Raw genomic sequence first — 22,159 nt, 5'->3', positions numbered from 1 at the left:
TTATTTTATGGCTTTTTGGTGCCATTAAGTCAGCTTCTAAGTAAAAATGGTCTTATGAGAATGTTTTCCGTAACAGGTGGACGTGATGACTGACTTATCCCAGATCTTCCAGGGCATTATAATTTAGCTGACCCGGTCAGAGAAGTTTTTTGGTTATCAGTAGGACATTTCTAGCTGAACTTTATGATGCTGAAAACCAAAATCAACATCTTTCCTATCTCTCAAATTAAGTTTTGTGATGACTTTCTCTTCAATTCATTTCAATTTCCCTACATTTCTACATTTCCATTTCCATAGCCTCCATACCTGAATAACGGCCAAAGTCACTACTGATACTAATCTCTGTCACGGCATAATGAAAATCCAGATCTGCCACTTATTGGCCATGTGACTTTGGACAGATTACCTAACCTGTTGAAACATTAGTTTCCGTAAAATGGAGACGCTAGTAAGAATTAGAATAAATAAATATGTTATATATATGTACATGTAATACATGTGTAATTCAAATATATATGTTAACCTTGCACATAATACGTGTTCAATATATGACAGCTATTGCTACCCTGAAATCAGTTTTTTAATCTATGCTTGAGGCATTGAATTCTTATTATTTTGTACTCATTTGCAAAGATAATCTTTCTTGAATATGGATTTCCTCATCAGTCCTGTAGCATTGTCTCATACCATCTTGTGACCTCTACCTTTTACAAAATCATTCTTTTGACCTAGGACACCAACGCTTTCCTGCTTTGCTCTGTGTCAGGCAGCTACTGAAGCTGACACCCAGAGGGTTAAATCCAGTTGCAGAAGCTACTGCCCGCCCCCCGCCCAGTCCCCCTTTTCACAGTAGGCTGGCAGCTGTCCTAACTGCCTACTGAAGCCAAATGCTTGAGGAGAGAGAAAGGAACCAGCCATGAATCCCTTCCAGAAAAATGAGCCCATGGAAATTCTTTTTTCACCTGTCTGTACCGAAGGGGTACCACCTCAAAACCCCAGCCCTCCAAAGAAGCCACCTCCGGTAAGTACCCAGATTCAGTTCTGCCTCTGACAGGAATAGCTTCGCTCTTTTGACTCTCTTCTTTGGCTTTGGAGCTTCAGGCTGAGCTGTATTAGGATATAAAAATTATTCTGTCTTGCAGTTACAATTCACCTGGAAACCAAATCCAAACAGAAGCTGCTCTTACTTAGGAAAGGAAGCAGTAGTAAGAGGTAGTCAGAGTTCTTCAGCTGGGATCCAGGGCTTTGCTGTATTTTCATTACATATTCTGAGTTTCCCTGGGGGAAAAAAGAAGTAATTTGAATGTCCAGGAAACTTGGCAAGCATTTTTGTGTGGAGAACTGTGTGTGATTGTTCTTTCTTTACCAGTATAAAAACTCAGCCCTTAGTTTCCCCTGTGCACAGAGCCTTATGTTGGATACCAATGGAAGTTTTAGAATAGATCCAATCTCTGTTACTATGTGTTCCCAGTTTACAGTGGGAGATAGGACAGAGAAACAAAGAAATAATAATATTTTACATTATATATTTGTTAAAGCACTTCCAAATTCATTATCTCATTCAATCTTTGTATCAAAATCCTATATGAACAGGATATAGTAATAATAGCCAATATTTACTGAGTTCTTACTATGGGCTAAGAGGTGGTAATATTCTCATTTCTTTGGAATAACAGAACTAAGGTGTAGTGACATGGCCAGTATCAGTATGTTAACACAGCCAGTGACAGTGTTACATATATGACAATATATTAACTAAACTCCAGGTTGCATAATTCTCAGGCTGTGAGCTAGGACAATAAGAAGCCCAGTTCATTGTGTCTTTCAAGCAAGTTATTATCATACATTAACATACATTAATATTTAAGAGGGCTGTTTATGTATATCCATATGGGTAAAAGAATGAATACATTAATTTATTATTTTATCTATTTATCTAGTTAGTTATATCTCTTCTGGTCCCAAAGAATTTAAGGCTGCTTACAAAGATTATATATCTTATGTAATAAGAGGCAATATAAATCCCATGATAAGATTTGACTGTCCCAGGGTCTGGCTGGTTAGCTCAGTTGGTTAGAGCACAGCCTTATAACATCAAGGTCATGGATTCAATTCCCTGTACCAGCCAGCCCCCAAAAAAAAAAAAAAAAAAAAGATTTGAGTCCCAAGACAGGTATCTTCATCTCCCTCTTACGTTAGTTGAGCAATTGTAATGGGTAGGCATTTGAAATAAATCATGACATTCCTTATATTCTAACTGATATAGTATATGAAATAGCATACAGTTCTTTTTTTTTTTTTTTCCCTTTTGTCTTTTTTCGTGACCGGCAACGGATCGCAACCCTCAGTGTCGTGCCCGTACTGGACCGGGACCGGCAACGGGATCGCAACCCTCGGTGCTGCTCCCACACCTCGCTCAGCCAGTGAGCGGCCGGTCTAGCATACAGTTCTTTTAATGTCCAGTATCATTATCATGAAACTGTTATACAATCTCTTTAGTGAGAAGAGTAGATATTTAATTTTATAGGATTTAAGAACTCTCTGCCCAAGGTCAAGGTTACCTTTAGTAGTCTCTGCCCTCCATGTTGGGCTCTGTGTCTGGCTCCAGCAGCCTCTGAAGAGGAAGCCATCATATTCCTAGCATAGCAAACAGGGCAGATAGGGACAAGAGGGATCAGCCCCCACGGTAGAGCTACACAGGATACTGACATCTGAATCTAACTGCTTGGATATCAGGTAGTCCATATCAAGTACCTCTTCATTCTGTTCCTAGAAGTGAGTATGATTATTCTCTGCCCAGAACTCCAGGCTTTTCATCTAGAAGTTGTGGGAAGATGGTCAGGTCCTGGGGTCTAGGATCAAGGAATGTGTGAACAGTTCCATGTTAAATAAATGAGGAATAAAGTAATATTCAGATTAGATTCTATTACTCCTAAATCTGCAATGTAATCACTTTTAGTGTGATAGCAGCTATTTTATAAGAGTAGAAACCATTGCTCCCATAACCCACTGTAGCAATTTTAAATGAATGAATTTTTCAGTTATGGAGCAACATAGTAGTCGAAATAGAGAAAAATAGCTCATGCTTGAACCATTGCCATTTTGTTGCATAGAAAATCTGTGGCTCCAACTATCCACTGAGCATTGCCTTCATCGTGGTGAATGAATTCTGCGAGCGCTTTTCTTATTATGGCATGAAAGGTAATTTTGAGTCCCAGAGTCCTACTCATCACTCACCCTTACCCCATGTTTGTAAGAGCCTGGTCTCCTTGTATATACTTATTTCCCTTATCCACTCTTTCTGCCTTCATCCAAATTGGTCCTTTCCTTTGGCCAAGACTTCCAATAAATACCTCATGAGATTTCACCTGATGACTCATACAGGCCAAGATCAGAAAGTCCTGACAGAAACCAGAGCACAGCCTGTGAGAATATAAGTGGGAAAGCTCTCATCATCTGAGTTCCATTCTTCATACCTGTTCCTCAGGTCTATGAACTGTATTGTTGCTGGGAAGGAGAAAGAAAGGATATTGGAAGGACCATGTTATCTTCATCATTGGCCTAAATGATGCTATGAGTGCCCATAGACTAAAGGGAGAGTATTGTATTTGTACATTCATTCCACAACTCTCGTGGGCTGTGCATCTACTGCCTGGCAGTCATGCCTCAGTTACTTCACTGGTAGGAGTTCTGAAGGCCAAGATCACCTTCAATAGACCAGAGATTAAATATGCTTCTTTGTAAGTCACTTTAATACATTTATCTTGTTTTTTCTCCACCCACCCCCCTTTTTGTTGTCTCAGCTGTGCTTACCCTGTATTTCCTGTATTTTCTGCACTGGAATGAAGACACCTCTACATCAGTATACCATGCCTTCAGCAGCCTCTGTTATTTCACTCCTATCCTGGGAGCAGCTATTGCTGACTCATTGTTGGGAAAATTCAAGTAAGGAAAATAAGTTTCACAGATTAATTGTGCAAAATGTTGTCACTGCTAGCCTCTTGCCTCCAAGCAAGAACATACTTATGTCATCCATGACAAATAAGAATCTCTGTGTAGGGCCAAAGGAAGAACTTCCTCTTCACCCCTGAAGGTTCACTTAAAAAATCAACTTTCAATATTCAATTAATATGGGCTGGCTGGTTAGCTCAGTTGGTTAGAGCATGGTGTTATAACACCAAGGTCAAGGGTAAGAGCCCCTACTGGCCAGCCTCCAAACAAACAAACAAAATATTAAATTAATATGAAGAAAAGGCATAACAAATTTTATTATTTTAATGTGCTGTGAGGGGGCAATGCATGGGGGAATTGCAAGAGAGTAATTTCTCCAAAATCCCAATAAGCCACTGGGGTACAAAGTTTATATCCTAGTGTTATAAGAGAGAGAAGGTGGGGGAGGTACAAGTCCCAGAACAATGGCTTGTGACCAAGTTTCTCCCAAGCTTTGGGCAGGTGGCCTCACAGGTGGAAGAAGGAAGGCGGAATTTAAATTTAGGCAGAGACTATCTTGTTATGTAGATAAAAATATTTCAGGTAAACTAACAGCTGCCCTTAGAAAGAATGGGTAGTAGCTAAAGGAGGGGCCTCAGAGGAAGCCTGGCTGTTTGCGTTATAAATGTAAACTTATTTACACACACACACACACACACACACGCACACAGACACACACACACACGCACGCACGCGCACACCAGCCTTCTAGCTAATCTTGTTTTTCCAGTCTCCCTGAATTAGCCATCTTGAAATATGTCAAAGAAATATATTTGGGGCTGAAATATTTTGCTTTCCCATAACTGACAACACTGAAAGGCAATTTCTTTTCATTATTAGTTTTTCAACTGTTTTCACATCTTTTTCAGCAAAGAGGCTTTTCTTTTTTTCCTTAAATCTAATTTTAATCTTTTGTTCTATAGTCTAAGACCAAATCTTGTTCTGATTTTAGTGGGGATAGAGACTGCTACCCACCAGCAAATTTATAATTTGAGACCTTAATGTAGTTGATACTTTCCATCTCTTCTCCAGATGCAATCATCCCAACTTCTTTAGTATCTTCTCATGTGTCCCTCTTTTCAGCTCTCTTAAGCCATTTTTGTTTCTCATTTCTAACCTCTTTCTGTAGTTTTCTTCATGAGAATATAATAAATATTTTCATGAGTTATCAAATGGTCCATTCAGTTCAATATCTTTTAAGTCCATGAAAATAGCACCAAGACATACATTACAGTATGTTATTGTTGTCCCCTATAATATTATCCTATTATAGGCTAGAGATGAATCTTCAGTATCCATTGCCCAGTTATTTTCTGTGGACTTGTTATTCACGGGTTTGTCTAAATTAGCATTTCTTAAGGTTCATTCTATTGAAAATTGGTTGTATAGGATATAATGAGTTATGTGGGAAAATAAAGCTCTTATGTTCAAATAAGTTTGGAAAATGCTAGGCTGAACAAAATGTTTCCTTACTGCATGACTTATAGCCTTTAACATCCTAATATACACTATGAAATCTCCAAGAGAAGGTAATAGTATGTAGAGTTTCCCAAGCTAGTTTGAAAATAGAATATTTTTTCAAAAGTATTTTGTGGACTTAGTGTTCCAAGGAATCCTCTTCAGTAAACACTGGTTTATACCTTACTTTGGCCTGTATATATACTCATTGTTCTAAAAGCATTTGATCAGCACCTGGTATATATCTATAGACACAATACAGTTAACACAGTTTCCTGACTTGGGAGAGGAATGGTGAGTAGGTGACTGAGATCTACCCATCTACATATGAAGTAGTAGTCACCAAGTTCATCCAGATAGGGGGTTGGCACTATGTGCAGAATAAAAAGTACAAGCCATGGTCTATTTATTCAGTTGTAGAATTAAGACTCACATACCTGGCGCAGCACTTTTATTTATTTTAAAAATAACTTCCTTTAGATTGAAGAAATCGTTTCAGGATTTGGTGAATAATAGCTTCCTGTCTATTTCAGAAGAAATTTAACAACTTCCACTTGTGCCCTCAATTCAATCCTTCTTGAGGTATTTTTTAATTTTTTTAAAATTTATTTTTACTGAGGTATAACTTATGTAAAGTACACAAATCCAAAAGTCTTAAGAGTACAGGTTGATGAATTTTTACATGTTTCACTATCACCCAGATCACTCTAAGATTTTTGTACCCTCAATATTCCCCTCTCTTACCTTTACATTCTCCCTCAGAGAAGCAGATGCAAATCTCTAATAGCTTTAAACAAACGAAATTCTTCTTGACCCTTCCTTACCTATCTTCTTTCTCTTCTCACCATTACCCCCAATTTTAAAAAGAACCATCTGTCTGTGCTGCTTTTCTTTCTCACTCTTCATTATCACTTTTTATGGTAGAGGAATATAATGCAACGCAATAGACTCTAATTACATTCAATTTAATGTGATCTAGTTTAATTCAGTAAATGTTTATTGAGCACCTTTCATCTGTCCAAAGAACCATAGGGAATAAAGAGATGAATTACACATAATATCTGCTCCACATTGCTCATGTTCAAATAGCATTAATACAGAACAGACTGTGGTAAGTACAATAAGGTGTAGTACAAATTATCTTTTTTTCCTACTGAAATGACTCTGAAAGACCACTGATAATGATTTCTTTGTTAACAAATTCCAGTGGTCTTTTCTAAATTCTATTCATTTTGAACTTGTTTTAACATTTCAGTCTGTTTATCACTCTATGTTCTTGAAACTTCTGAGTGTTCTTTAACACTGTATTTTCTCACTCTCCGCATTTTTGGATTCTTTTTGTTGTTGTTGTTCTTTTTGAGACCAGCCGCACCGCGCTCAGCCAGTGAGCGCACCGGCGGTCATCCCTATATAGGATCCGAACTCGCGGTGGGAGCGCTGTTGCGCTCCCAGCGCCGCACTCTCCCGAGTGCGCCATGGGTTCAGCCCTTGGATTCTTTTTTTATCTGGCTTCTCTTTTGCCCCCTGCTTACTCCACTCTTTCCTAAATGTAAGCATTTCCTCCAGGTTATAACTTTCACCCTTTTCTCTTTCTCCACACTCTCCCCTAGCAAATCCTGTGGTGTGCATCAATATTAGCTATATGCAGATAGCTCTTCAAAATATTATAACCTCTCACTCCCACTCCATTATGCATTATAACAGCATATTGGCATTCACCTCCTAGATGTTCCACCTTGTCCGCACTCCCCCAATCTGTTCTTTCTCCTGTCTTCCCTACATCCCACACCCAATCAGTTATCAAATTCCACCAATTCTATTTCTACAATGTTTCTCACACATATCCTTCTTCAACACTAAGTCCAACTGCCATTATTTACCACTACCCTAATTTTGGTCTTCATTGCCTCTAAATTGGAATAGTGAAGTGGACAGCTAAAATGTTTTTACTGCCTCCCATATCTTTTTCCTACAATTGAGCCTATATACTACTGCCAAATTAATCTTTGGAAGAAATCTCTGATCTCATTAATACTCTGCTCAAAAATTTCTGGTGTCTGAATCATTTTCTGTTACTTTTCTGAGCTTATTGTCACACTCCCTTCCAAGAATGGTGACTAGAGAAAAGTTGAATACTAATATTTACCTAACAATATCCAGTGGAATATCTTTTCCATATTTGTTTGCTGTATTTCTACTTCGTGGAATCCCCCTCCCTGTCTTCCCAGGTTCAAACCCTTTAAGGCTCAGTTGAAATACCGCCTATGCTATGGAGTATTCTCTGCCCCTTTACCTTTCACTACTAGCCAGAAGTAATCTAGTCTTCTCCAATCTGTTTATTTTTTTACCCTTGTTGAAACTGAGAAAGTGATACCCCAAAGTGAAGGCCTCAGAAACAGCCTCAAAAGCAAAGTTTTCCTCTGACCTTCTTCCACCCTCCTGTTTCTTAGCCTCATTCTCCCCTGCGGCAAGCCATAGAAACTAGAATCCCTCTTCCCCAAGGTGGGTCATAGATGTACTCCAATCTTCCTCCCTGCCTTTCTGTCTTGGAGCTGGCCCCATAAAGAAATTCTCTGAACTACCTTGTTTGATTGTAGGTCATAAGACCCCCATTCCAGAAAGCATCCTGCCCCATTGTCCTGGAGGAGTGAATGCTATACAGAGAGGCCAAGAAGAATCTCAACAAACAGGCCTTGCTGTGTTTCCCCACTCAGTCTATTAGATCAGCATTAGATCATACTTTTCCTGTCCAATCACTTTTCTACATGGCTGTGCCTCCTTCATAGAACCTAAGCGTAGATATGGACAATTTTCCCTTTATCTTTGGGTCTTCATTCTGAAGGCTCCTGTGTCATATAAAACTACGATATAATACAATTTGTTATGTCTTTTCTCCATATTAATCTGTGCTTATCAGGTGATTTTTTAAGAGAAACTTCAGAGGGTTGAAGGCGATGTCTACCCTTAGCCCCTACACCCTCATAAGAGATTCACAAAATTCTATCATATAATTATTTGTATATAAATCTGATATCTTCTTCCAAACACTTAGAAGGCAAAGTCATTTATATTTTTATCCACAGCACCTAGAACAGTGCCTGGTACATAGCAGGCCCAAAATAAATGTTTGAATTAATAAATTTATTCACCCTTAGACCCTCAAATATAGACACAAGACTGAGAATAGGTATGGACAGGCATGAAGATGACTTTTATTTTCTTGTGAGTATCGTAGTTGCTTTTTAAATAACAAAACTCTTTTGCGGGTGTTTTTGGCATCTCTTTCAGAAAGGAAGTGATTTAAAAACATAGGTAGCTTTTTCTCCTACAGGCATGTGTGTCTGAGAGTCCACATATACAAATAGAATGTGAAAGAAAGTGAGACGAGAGATGCCAGGTACCGTTAACAAGCTTTATTAAAGGAAGAAAATCTGCTGGGCTGTGCTCAAAGTAGCAGGCATCCCAGGGCTGCCCTAGAAAGGGGACAGAACAGCACCAGGTGTGGGGGTGGTAGAGCTTATATTGGTATGTTGGCAGCCAAGAGCTGGGTGATACCATCAAGGAGGGTCATTATGCTAATGTGATCGGGGTGGAGAACTGCGTCCTTGCTGAAGCAAAAGGGGTTTCTGTTTAAGTCAGGAGGCTTCTCCTAGAGGGAAGGGGGGAGGGGAGGGGAGGAGGTGGGCGGTGCCATTTTGTACTTGGGCTTGTCTAAAGTGACGCTGGTTGTGTTGCAGATCTATTTGAGATAATAGCAACCCAAAGAAATAAGCACTTAAACCACCGCCCCCCCCATACTTTACTCCTGAATACCTTAGGTTGAAAAGTCAGGAAAAGAGCAGGCTCCTCCTTCACCCGCTTCTCTAATTTGAACTTGCAGTCTTCTTTCCTTCATTGGTTAGAGGAAAATGAGATAGACTTATGTGTTTCAAACTATAAGTTCTCCACCTCTCATGTGCTCCTCTGCCAGAGTCTCTGTGTGTGTGTGTGTGTGTGTGTGTGTGTGTGTGTGCGTGTGTATGTGTACTTTTTTTCAGGTATTATCTTGGGGATGAAAAATCTTCTATAACATTAGAAAGATTGTTCAAACCTTTAAGGGACAATTTTCTGAATTTCTATTAATGATCCTTTTTTTTAAATTAAAAAATCCTTTATCTAGGAAAAAAAATCCTTCCTCTGTTTGCTATCTCAGAATCAGCTTTGTTAAGAGGAAATGGGCACCCAGGGTCCCTGACTCTTGTATAAGGAATTCCCTATGCCAGGAGAGAAGTTAGACTTTCTTCATGGCTACACATAGGAAAGACTAGCTAATAGGTACACCGCGGAAAATAAAAATTATTGAACAGGCATATCATTCTCATGATTTCTATAAACATTTACTGAGAGGGTTAACTACATGCTAGGATGCTATTTTTTTTTTTTTTATTGACAAGTTGCTTTTAAGAGAGAAAAACTTTTAGTCATAGTTTCTAGTATTTATATCCTGTGACCCATGCCTATCAGTCTGGGCTCTTGATCTCGGCAATCACTTAGAACCACTCTCTTAAATGTGTTTATTTTAATTTTGGATATCCTCTTTACACTTCTTTCTCTTTCTCTGAGTAGATCTATAACATGTCCTTTCTGTCTCCTATCTTTTTTGTCTGGTCAGAGCTGACCTCTTGTCTTCATGCTAGGTTTCTTCCTCTGCCATCAGTACACATACTCCTTCTTAGTCTCTGCATATACTCCTCAGTTTCGAAGCTCTTCTTAAAAATGGCTCCGGCTTTTGAAATTCTTATGGTGAAATAAAATTTATAAGTTTTTCCTCATCTCTTTCTCTTTTCCACATTAACTAGTTTGTGATAAAACTGAAGGAATGTTGGGCTATGAGTTAGAAAGTAGAAGTTCTGGATCTAATCCTAATTAAAATGTCACTTTAGGAATGTCATTTGACCTCTCTGGATTTCAGTTTTCTGGTTTGTAAAATTGGGGGATTGGTCAAGTCTACCTAAAATAGTTCTATGTCCTGTGGTTGAGATTACAATGGTCCTTCTGAACTCATTTCAAATGAAGAATTTTCAAGTCTCTCTTGACTTCTTTCTCTGTTAAAGTTTCTTGCTTCCTCTCATATTTATCTCTTATCTCTTGTATCTTTCATAGCTAGACTATTTCCTACGGATTTTTCATCTAGAAAGTTGCCTATTTTCCTCCCAAACCACGTATTCTTCACTCATTCATTCCGTCCAACAATTGTATACTTATCTAATCTTCCTACCCAGACTTACCACTCCAGCTCAGACTCCTTTTGTTTTCTTTTTTTCTCTCTGATAATCTAGCATAGATCATCTCTTTTGTATTCATGATGGCTAGACTTTTTTCAGTTCCTTTTTATTACCTTTCTTTCTATTTTTTTTATTCCCACACACACAAAAAAAGCTTTTATCCAGAAGATATTACAAGGTCTTTTGGGAAAGCCTGCCCCCTCCACTGATGTTAATTAATTAGCCCTGGATTAGTCACGTAACTGCTTATCCCCCACCTGCCATTATGTACCCTTTAAAGTCCCTTCCCTAGAAAGCCATCCTAGAAAGATTAGGCATTTACAATGGGAAATCCATATCCTGAGATTTCTGGCATCTTCAGCTTCTCTTTGCTACCTTCATTTCATTTCATTCTTTATATTCCACATTAGCATGTAACACTATAAAATCACAGATATAAACCACATATTTCCAAGGTTTGTTATACTGCTAACATTCTACTTATACTTCAAGAGAATGCTGGTGTGGTAATATACATAAGGAGTCTATGTGGTAGTGTACTGTATTTGAATGTGTATATCTCTATATATGTTCCTATTTGGAACACTTCACTCTTCTACTTCCTATTTGCTGTTCAATTTTGTTTTGAGAAAACAACACAACAGGAAGTTCCTACCAACTGCATGACTTTTATCCTTGGACATTCTATTTTAAGACCCACGTTCCTTTCTTACCCTTGGTAACTTGTCCCTGAGGAAATTGTAGTGTGGATTATAATTCATCCAAGTGTCTATGTTACCCAGGCTGAACCTGAGAACTCTTTACCTCTCTATATATCCCAGTGCTTAGGTTTAGAGAAAGTCCTTTGTGTCAGTCATTTCTGTTTATTCGGAGTTCAACCTTGACTCCTCTTGATTTCTAGAGCAAAAGACATACTTGAGAAAAACATCTCAGGTCAAAGTTCTACTGGTTCTCCTAATTTAAAATATCACTCTTGCTACATATCCACCCTGTTCTTGTCATATCTGTACAAAAGTAGGGGTGCTATGTGTATGTGTGGAGTGAGTGGGTAGTGGGGAGAAGGGAGGGTAGGTAGGAGAAAGGTTGAAGGAAATGTCTATTACCTCTAACACTACAGGGTGAAGAATTACACTCCTTTTTTCTAGTCTGTTTACTTCATTCACTATTATTGTTTCTATTTGCATTTCTCGGATACTTCTTTCCTCCTCCACCCCTTCCTCCTCTTTCTCTGTTTATCTCCACGTTGAGAACAGTGTGAACTCTGACTCTGTCTTACTCAAGTGTCTGAATTCTGTTTTTAGACTGACTGACTGCACTCTTTCAACAGGACAATCATTTATCTCTCCTTGGTGTATGTGCTTGGCCATGTGATCAAGTCCTTGGGTGCCTTACCAATACTGGGGGGACAAGTGATACACACGTGAGTAAAATCATGGGGTCAGCTGGACCACTTTTCTTCCATTAGACAGGTATATGTCTCAGGCATTCATTACAGATTATTTTCTATTTTCTTACCAGAGATGTTCCTTTATTTTCCAATCTATGGTTTTATTACCAAATTGGTTAAGAAAAAAAAAAAAAAAACATTATGAGCAGTTGAACTCTTTCCTACTTTATCTGAGCTCATTTGTTTTTATTTAGAATTTGGGGACTTGTAGAATGCCTAGTTAGTACCCTCTTGATAAAAACTCTTTATATGTTTGAAAACAATTAAAACCTTCATGCCCTCCATATTCCCTCACTTATTTATCCATCCATGCATGTGTACTTCACCAGGGTTTTAAAAATCTGTCATTTTTTTATAATACATTATAGAAGTCATATTCAAAGCTTAGAATATTTCCATTTATGTTTAGTCCCATATACTCCAGTTGCTCTATCCCTCTTTACTTAAGCTATTGATGTTTATGGGACTAGAGGCATTTGGTAAATTCTGGTGTCTGTTGGTTCAGTCAGTAGAGAGGATTACAGTTGTTCAGGGAGTAGGTCATATGTGTTCATGTCATAATGTGCTTATACATGTGTTTATCCTATGGGTTAGGAATTTTGTTTGAAATTTTAAAAATATTAGATACTTCTTATTTGTGTCACATCAAAAATCATTGACACAGCTCCTATTAATTGTGATGAATTTTAACCTTTTATTTGGTGGTTAGGAAGGGTATGTGGGATCAGGGTCTTCTGTAAGGTCTCTTTATTGAAGTGTCCCTTTGACTAAAACAAGATTGAGAACAAGCAAGTTAGCTTTGGAGTCCCTTCAGTTTCTGCTTCTGTCTGATGCACACAAAGGGCAAATTAAACTACCAGGAACAAAATCTTCCCATGCAATGCATGCTGTTCAGCAGAGGGTCAAGAGTCATAAAGATGGTAAGAGCCCATGAGTACCTCCTAGGAGTGAAGGCAATGGAATGTGCCCACAGGGTAGAATTGTGAAGGGAATCTTTGTCATTGAATACATTTCTTTCCTGCCACAGCTCTATAGTCCATCCCTACAGTTGTGTTTAGTATCAACATGTTTAGCATCCTCACCTCTCCATTTCAGAGTCCTATCATTGGTCGGCCTAAGTCTGATAGCTTTGGGGACAGGAGGTATCAAACCCTGTGTGGCAGCTTTTGGTGGAGACCAATTTGAAGAAAAACATGTAAGAGTCCTGTTATTTCTGTATTTTCATGAATGTAGCCATTTGCCAATTTTGAAGTCATCCATTGGTCAGATCCTATCTGAGAAGTTGTATTCAATGCTGGATGGTGATCATTAATAGACAGAAAAACTGAAACACATTCAGAGGATAGTGCCCAGGGTGGCAGATGGAGTAAAAGAGATGTCTTATGAGGAAAGGTTCAAGAAAATGGGGATATTTAGCCTGGATAAGATAAGAATGAGGTTGAGCATCACATATTGCACACAGGTATTGATGTTCAATGCTGTACCCCACAGATATATATAACCAAGTATGTTTCAATAAAAAAATAAACATTTTTTTTAAATCAAGGGGAATATTATAGTAGTTTATAGATACTAGAAGGATGTCAGTGGTTAAACCTGAAACCAATGAGTGAAAGCTAAGGAAGTCAGTTGTTTTGTTGATAGAAGGAAAAACTTCGAATAGTTGGATGTGGAAATAGAGCATTTACCCTCTCTCAAAGTATGTAAGAAGAAAGGTGGTAAGCTCTTTGGGAATGGGAGGTGATGGGTAGTGTAGAGATAATTTAAGCATATCTAGCTTTGAGATTCTATGAAAGGGAAAATGAATCAGTTGGAATGAAAGAGAATGAGTGTCTGTCGATGAATTTGCCTGGCTGATCATCCCCTTTTCCTGAATACTTTCCATTGTTATGGGTGGGGGGAAGCAATGTGAGTAAGGTAAAAATGGGCCTGTGTGAGGAAGCAGTGACCAATGGGTAAGGGAATAGTCTATTCTTAGTTCAGCCAATATTTCTGGCTTCCTCTCTTTTGCTCTCAGTTTTCTTTTTTCTCTATTTCCATATGTCTATTCCCTCTTCTATAGCTATTTATCATGCTTCTGGATTCTCTCTCTGTCTCTCTCTCTTTCTTCCCCCCTACCCCCTTTTCTCTGTCTCTGTCTGTCAGTCTGTCTGCTATTTATCATGCTTCTGGATTCTCTCTCTGTCTCTCTCTCTTTCTTCCCCCCTACCCCCTTCTCTCTGTCTCTGTCTGTCAGCCTGTCTGTCTCTCTCTCTCTCCCCCAGCTCCTTCCCTCCCCTTCCTTCTTTCTGACATGGTGCCTACTATCTCCCCTCTGTTCTGTCCTGTCTTCCTGTGTTTCTCTTACCTTTCAGACTATTTGGGTTATTTTATACTCTTCAACTGTCCAAAGGTCCATAGATCATAATTGCTTACTGACTTTGGAAAAACAGCCAATCTATAGCAACCGGGATTCTATGTACAGCGAACAGCACAATTTAGATAAGTGGAATAAAGTTTAAGTGGAAACCAGAAGAGGAAGCAAAACACACTATAAAAAGAAAATGGGGGACTGGCTGGTTAGCTCAGTTGGTTACAGCATGGTATTATAACACTGAGGTCAAGGGTTTGAAACCCTTACTGGCCAGTTGCCCCCTTGCCCCCCCCCCCCCCTGCCAAAAAAAAGGAAAAGAGAAAATGGGGAAGGACTGATGGTTTTAATCAAGAAAAAAATCTGGGGTGCCTATATGAAACATGGCAGTACATAATGAATGAAGCATCAGAAACTTTATCTGAAAGTTGTTACAATGGAATACTACTCAGCCATAAAAAATAATGAAATTCTGCCACTTGCAGCAACATGGACGAGCTTGGAGAAAATTATGTTAAGTGAAATAAGCCAGGCACAGAAAGAGAAATACGATATGTCCTTACGCATATGTGGAAGAAAAGGAAGAAAGAAAGAAGGAAAGAAGGGAGGAGGGAGGGAGGGAGGGAGGAAGACAGACCACAATAAAACGTTGAACTTTCAGAAGGAGAGAACAGACCTAGAGGTGGGAAAGGGGGATGAGAAGAGGGGTTAGGGAGTAATTGGGTAGGGACATAAAGAGTAACTATGATTTGTAATGATGAACATGATAATAATATTGATTTGATCATCACATACTGCACACAAATACTGATAGTCAACTCTGTGCCACATAAATATGTATAATTGAAATAAATAAATAAAATTTTTAGGAAAAATCATATATATAGTCAATGAACATTTATTGAGTTTCTAATATATGTCAGGTGCCATGCTTGGTACTGGGGATTATAGAAATGAGTAAGATACAATTTCTGTTCTAAAGGAATTTACAACTTACTGAAAGAAACAGATATTTAATGCAAATAAATTAATGTTAGAATAGATATGTACATCAGTAGTGGCACTGAGGACAGGATGATCATTTTTGCCCAGGTAAAGGGGTAAAAGAATGTTAAAGCTGCTTGAACTGGAGTTTGAAAGATGAGTAGATGTTTGTCTAGGGTCCATAAACCGTGTTTTTAAATATCTAATGTGCCTAGAAACCACCGAGGCAGTAGCTGAATCTGCCCCTTTGTATGTACCTCCATCTGTGAATCTGCACATGGAGTGGGGATGGAGCTACGAGGCACATTGCACTAATGATTTATCCTGTTTGTTTTCAGGCAGAGGAACGGACTAGATACTTCTCAGTCTTCTACCTCGCCATCAATGCAGGGAGCTTGATTTCTACATTTATCACACCCATGCTGAGAGGTTAGGATTGTTTTCGAGGGCCCTTGTTTGTATAAGGCTTTACTCTGGTCAGCCAAAAAGCTTCCTGCTATCCATCTTCTCCTTTTATAAAGTCTTGAAAATCTGTGAGAAATTCTTTTAGTCTTTATTTACCTGGCCCAAAAGAAGGATTATGAATTAGGTAATGGGAGGAAAGAGGATGGCTATGTCTATGACCTCAAGAACCTGAGCTTGTAGAATAAGCATCAAAGATTCAAGATTCAAGTTTACTCCCCCTCCCTCATTTTCTTTAGGAGATGTTCAGTGTTTTGGGGAAGACTGCTATGCATTGGCTTTTGGCGTTCCAGGATTGCTAATGGTGATAGCACTTGGTAAGTGCAGTGGGGAAAGAAAACTAATAGTCACTGATGCTTGCCACATGTAAAGCATTGTGCGGGCATTTTACACAAACTATTTCATTCAATCCTCACATTAACCCTATCTGGCATTATTGTAGTGGTTTGACTTTGGAGATAAATTCTGGAAAGTTTTTTGTTTGTTTGTTTGTTTGGTGGCTGGCTGGTATGGGGATCCAAACCCTTGACCGTGGCATTACAACACCACACTCTAACCAACTGAGCCAACTGCCCAGCCTGGAAAAAATTCTGAATGAAGTCAGAAACCTTATAAAAAACAGTGCCCAAGGTTACTCAACTAATAAGTTTCCTGGGGAGCCTTTAAGAAGACCAATCTCTGGGCCCCACTTATGACCAATCAGGGGGCTGGGTGTCTATAATTTTTTAAGTATCTCACGTGATTCTAATACATATGGTTGAGATCCACTGCTTTACACTACAATGTGTAAGGAAGCAAGAGAGAGAATTAATCCTTTCTCTCAAACTAGCTTACTTCATCCGATACTTATTTATCTGGTAATTGGAAGATATTGTCAATTCTCTGGGCCTTTTAAAGCAGTTTCTGGGTTTAGCTCTTTCTGCCCTGCTCTGCAATGCTCCCAGGGAGTCTGCTCTTGAGTAAAGAGATTAAGAGGAGTTGAATAAGTAGGCGGAAACTAATTCAACTTAGATCAAATGGCATTCTCTTTACCACTGAGAACCCAGTCCTGGAAAAGAAGGTGGATTGTGGTGTTCCTTAGTTTAGGCAGCCTAAGGGGAAATTTGGCCATGATTGTTTCTAATCATTGACCTGGAAACCTGTTCTCACTCTGAGCCTCAGGGTGACGCCCCCTGGAAGATATCCAGTCCAAACACACAAAGAGCTCAATAGAGGAAAAAGAACCAAGTGACTCAATGTTCAGTCTGATTATTTTCTACTAGGAGCAGACATTACTATTCAGTTTCCAATACCAAGGAAATTTATTCCAGGAGAGCTGTGATAGTATATTCCTTGCAAAGCCAAACATTTTCTCAAGTATTTTCCTGGTTTTCCACTGATTAGTACTGTGTCTCCTTCTCTGAATCATTTCATAGTAGTCATTTTTACATATCAGAGTAGTTATGAAGATCAAAAGAGATGTTGTAAGTGAAATGTTTAAAAATTATAAAATATTAGAAACAAATGTTAGCTGTCATTATTAGTCAGCTGCTTCAGTTTTCTGAGTGCTAATAAATAATTCTATGGCCTTTCACTATAATTTAATTCTTTTATTTTTTTTCCATTTATTATAAAATATTGAAACAAATGTTAGCTGTCATTATTAGTCAGCTGCTTCAGTTTTCTGGGTGCTAATAATTAACTCAATTCTATGGCCTTTCACTGTAATTTTTTTTTTCCATTTATTCAACAAATATTTAATGAACCTATCATGTGCCAAATTCTGTGCTGAGTATTGGGGTCATATTGGTGAATCAGACAGCTGCAGGGTTCATTCTCTCAAACAACATATATAGTTCTTTAGGAAGAAGAAGACAAATAGGAATTTACCAAATAGTATGATCATTGTCACAATTGCGGAAGTACAGAGAGAGCTATGGGAATACATAGAAACAATGTCTGATTAAGACTTTGAGGGTCATAAAAGGATTGCCTAAAGAAATGGCATCTAAGATGAGAATAGCAAGAAGAGAATGTAAGTGATTCAGAAAGAGGATATGGTATCTGTACAACAAGGAGGTGGGAGACAGTATGACACATTCAAAGGCCTTAAAGGAAATCAAATAACCTGGAGCATACATGACAAAGATTAAAAAGGAGGAGTTGAGAGAAACCAAACAATGAAGGGCCCTTTAAACCTTTAAGGAATTAGAACTTTATCATGAGGACAGTGGGGAACTACAAAAAGATTTTGAACAGAGGAATGATTGTTAGATTTTTATTTTTCAATGGTATTTGTAAAATGTGAAGAAAAGATTGTGTTAAGGGTGAGGCAAGAATAATATTTGTCTTGATTGCTGAATTTTTTGGCACTCCCTTAGATTTTGTTTTCAAGATGAGTGCTTCACTCAGTTCACCCTAGTCCTGGCCCTGGTAGAATTAACAAACCTTGATATGATTAGATATGTGAAGTGAGGGAAAAGTAAGTCAAGGTTGAGTGTAGGATTCTGCCTTGAGCAACTGGGTAAATAGTGGGGTCATTAACTAAGATAGTAAGGGAAAACAGATTTGGGGCAATGTTGATGAATTTAGTTTTGGACATGTTGCATTTTAGATGTTCTTGAAACATCTAATTGGAGTTACCAAACAGCTATTTGGAAATACAAGTTTAGAGCTCAGAAGAAATGTTTGGGCTGTAGATATAGATGTGGAGTCATTAGTATATGAGTAGCAATTAAACCTTGAAAATAGATAACTAAGAGCTGATAAGTGTAAGATAAAAAGAGGACATAGGACCAAGCCCCATGGAACACTGGCATTTAAAAGAAAGGCAGAGAGCTGTCTGGTTAGGGTTCAGTTAGTTAGAGCATGGTGCTGATAACACCAAGGTTAGTGTTCGATTCCTGTACTGACCAGCCACCAAAAATAAAATAAAGGCAAAGAGGAAAAGCCCACAGATAAGATTAAGAAGGAATGGCCAAAGTGTTATTGGTGCTATCTTGGATACCAAGAAAATTTTTAAGAAGAAACTTGTTGAGAGTGATAAATGTTACTGAGTGAGAAGTTGAGATAAGAATGAAAAAATGTCCATTAAATATAGCAACAAGGAATTCAATGATATGATGATACCAGTTATGATATATTGGTGGAGGCTGAAGATTGATTAGAGTAGATTGGAAAGTGAATAAGAGGTAAGAAAGTAAAACAGTAAGTTTTTTTTTTCCTTTTTTTTTTTTGTCTTTTTGAGTAGATTGGAAAGTGAATAAGAGGTAAGAAAGTAAAACAGTAAGTTTTTTTTTTCCTTTTCTTTTTTTGTCTTTTTTTTTTTCATGACCGGCAACAGATCGCAACCCTCAGTGTTGCGCCCGTACCGGACCGGGACCGGCCACGGGATCGCAACCCTCGGTGTTGCTCCCGCCCCCCGCTCAGCCAGTGAGCAGCCGTTCTGCATGTGGGATCCAAACCCTCGGCGGGAGCGCCACCGCGCTTCCCAAGCAGCGCACTACAGCAGTGCGCCACCAGGCCGGCCCCAAAACAGTAAGTTTTTATAGCTGGAAGGTGACATGGATTTAAGAGAGGATATTGAGCATGCTCGAATATTATTAGGAAGAATCCAGTAGAGAAAGAGGTTGAAGATGTAATATAAAGACAGTTTAATCAATATGAAAACACACATGGAAGAATTAGCTATGGACAAGAGGCGGAACATCACCTTCACTTTAGGGAGGAGAGGATGGTTGTGGATACAGGAATTAATAGATTTGGTGGCAGGAAGTTGAGGGAATTTCCACTTGAAGGCTTTTATTTTGTTTGTGAAGTAAGAGGCAGCATCATCTACTAGAGGGAGAAGATAGTAGGGAAACTCAAGTTCCTGCTCATCTTCTTTAGCTAGGTGGTCTTGAAATTTAAGTGTGGCCTTGTGAGTTGATTGCATAGCCATTCTTTTACCACTCTACTTTCACTATTGCAACCAGCATTCCTGAGGTGTCCAGCCACTTCTTTCTAGAATCATTCTTAGTTTCAGGAGCAGTTTATTTCCCATCCAAAACCTTCCTCTTATCTAGATAACTCCTTATCTGCCCAATTGACTCCCAGGATTAACATTCTTTTTCTGAACTATTATTTTTATCAACAGTGAGAGGGTTGTTGTAGGTAAAGGGTGCTGTTTGGAGAAGCTTTGGGGAAACTAGGAGGATGAATAAAGAAAAAGTGGTGGAGTGAGTCTGAGAGTAATGGATCCATTAGAAACTTAAGGGAAAGAAGAGTAAGGTGATTCATGCATTCTTGTGTGTATGGATACTGGAAAATTCTAACTGGTCACTTTGAAAGGCAACTTTAGCTGAGAATCTACTAGAGGAGCATCTTGCTGGAACTGGGAAATCTATTAAGGAGGAAAATACATCTGGGAGGGTACCAACATGGAGTCATTCTGTTGATTTTAATTAAACTTTAAAAACTTGAAAAAACATAACACTATTCTATATTTATAAAAGTAATACCAGCTTATTGCTAGTAATTTGGAAAAAAAATAAGAAAATAAAATTCACCTATAATTACCTGTAGAGATGTGGTTAAAGGATAAAGATCTGGGTTAAGGGAAACAGAAAGCTCAAGAACAGAAATAGAACAGAATAGAATTTTTTGTAGGAATGAGGCATAGTGGTTAGAGCATATCTAACAAAGAGTAATTAAACATACAGCGCAAAACGGTAGTTTGAGGTGAGCTCCTTTAAGGACAGGGACTTTGTCTTTTTCACCTGTATTCCCAATAGTATCTAGTATAGTGTGTGATGGTCAAAAATGCAGTTTCTGGTACTTTATAGCTGTGTAACCTTTTACAAGTTGCCTAAGTCTTTTAACCTTCAATTTCCTTATGGGTAAAATGGAGATAGTACATATTTTGTCAGGCTAAATCAGTTAACGTATTGGTTAGAGTGCAGCCTTATAATACCAGTGTCATGTGTTCGGATCCCCGTACTGGCTAGCCACAAAAAACAAAACAAAACAAAACAAAATAAAAATAAATCAGTTAATGTATGTGAAATGCTTAGCCTTTAATATAATAATAAATCTTCAATAGATGGTAGTGATAACAATAACCATCAGGATAATGAACTGAGGAAGACCTTTCATGCCAGGTGTTTGGACTTATTAAGTAGATCCTGGAAAGAAAAATTTGGCATCAGATTAGAGAAGGAAGAGAATAAGGCGTGAGAAACTAGTTGGTGGCCATTTTGGTAATCCAGAATAGGAGTTGTGAACTCCTGAAGAAGAGTGGTGGCAGTCATAATGTAAAGAGGGGGCAGATGGGCCATACATTGAAGAAAAGGGATCTATGAAAGTTGGTAACATATCAGATATGGAGATGAAGAAAGAAGAGTGAGAAGTCAAAGATGACTTCTTTTTCTGTGATGATGTGAAATTCTCAACAGATATCTCTCTTAACTGTTGACTATGGCTCGAGTAATTTTTATAACTCCAGAGTCGGGAAATGTAAGTCCATTTCCTCCTTATGAGATTTGCCAGTAACTCCCACAGTTCAGCAGTCTGTCCTTAGCACTGACATATTGAATGTGCTAAACGAGAAGCTAAGAACTTTGTTTGTGTATCAACTGCAGTTGTGTTTGCAATGGGAAGCAAAATGTACAAAAAAACACCTCCTCAAGGAAACATAGTGGCTCAAGTTGTCAGATGTATCTGGGTAAGTCCGTAAATTGTTTACCTGCCTTATTCAATGAAAAGGAAAGAGATGCTATGCTAAGAATAAGGGCCTTTGAACATGGGTATACATTTTTCTCCATGACCTCTGTTCTACTTCCATGTCTTTTGACAAGCTCACATTAATCGGTCTTCCTTTGTGCCTTTACTTAACCATTAGGTTTTTAAAAATGTAACCATTTTTAGGAATTGGCAAAAAATCTTCTGAAGTATAGTTTATATATGATGCCAACAGGAAATAAGGATATATAAAATTGTATCTGAAATATTCTGAAATTCAATTTCTGATGAGATCAAAGTGATGGAGTAAGTCACTAAAAGTATGTGTGTTTAAAGGAAGGGATAATGAATTGGAAAAGGCATGGAATGGTTGCTCTTTCTCTCCTGATATCTATGCTCTGCCCTAGTTTGCTATTTTCAACCGTTTTAAGAACCGTTCTTCAGACATTCCAAAGCGACAGCACTGGCTGGACTGGGCAGCTGAGAGATACCCAGTAAGTTGGAACT

General features: G+C 38.4%; 1 protein-coding gene across 1 annotated transcript in view; it reads left to right on the top strand.

Moving 5' to 3' along the window:
• The first annotated feature begins 751 nt into the window (after nt 1-751).
• SLC15A2 (solute carrier family 15 (oligopeptide transporter), member 2) overlaps nt 752-22,159 on the top strand; it is a 37,038-nt gene continuing 15,630 nt past the window's right edge. The window contains exons 1-9 of the mRNA XM_008564889.1: nt 752-1,021; nt 3,114-3,201; nt 3,804-3,945; nt 12,040-12,132; nt 13,255-13,354; nt 15,832-15,922; nt 16,195-16,272; nt 21,553-21,635; nt 22,060-22,146. Coding sequence (XP_008563111.1) covers nt 917-1,021; nt 3,114-3,201; nt 3,804-3,945; nt 12,040-12,132; nt 13,255-13,354; nt 15,832-15,922; nt 16,195-16,272; nt 21,553-21,635; nt 22,060-22,146 — 867 coding nt within the window. The 5' untranslated portion in view covers nt 752-916. The remainder of the gene's footprint in view (nt 1,022-3,113; nt 3,202-3,803; nt 3,946-12,039; nt 12,133-13,254; nt 13,355-15,831; nt 15,923-16,194; nt 16,273-21,552; nt 21,636-22,059; nt 22,147-22,159) is intronic.

Source organism: Galeopterus variegatus, unplaced genomic scaffold, assembly GCF_000696425.1.
Source record: "Galeopterus variegatus unplaced genomic scaffold, G_variegatus-3.0.2 Scaffold192, whole genome shotgun sequence".
NCBI classification, from domain to species: Eukaryota; Metazoa; Chordata; class Mammalia; order Dermoptera; family Cynocephalidae; genus Galeopterus; species Galeopterus variegatus.
Note: the sequence above shows the minus strand (reverse complement) of the source record. Positions and strands in the feature narration are given on the sequence as shown.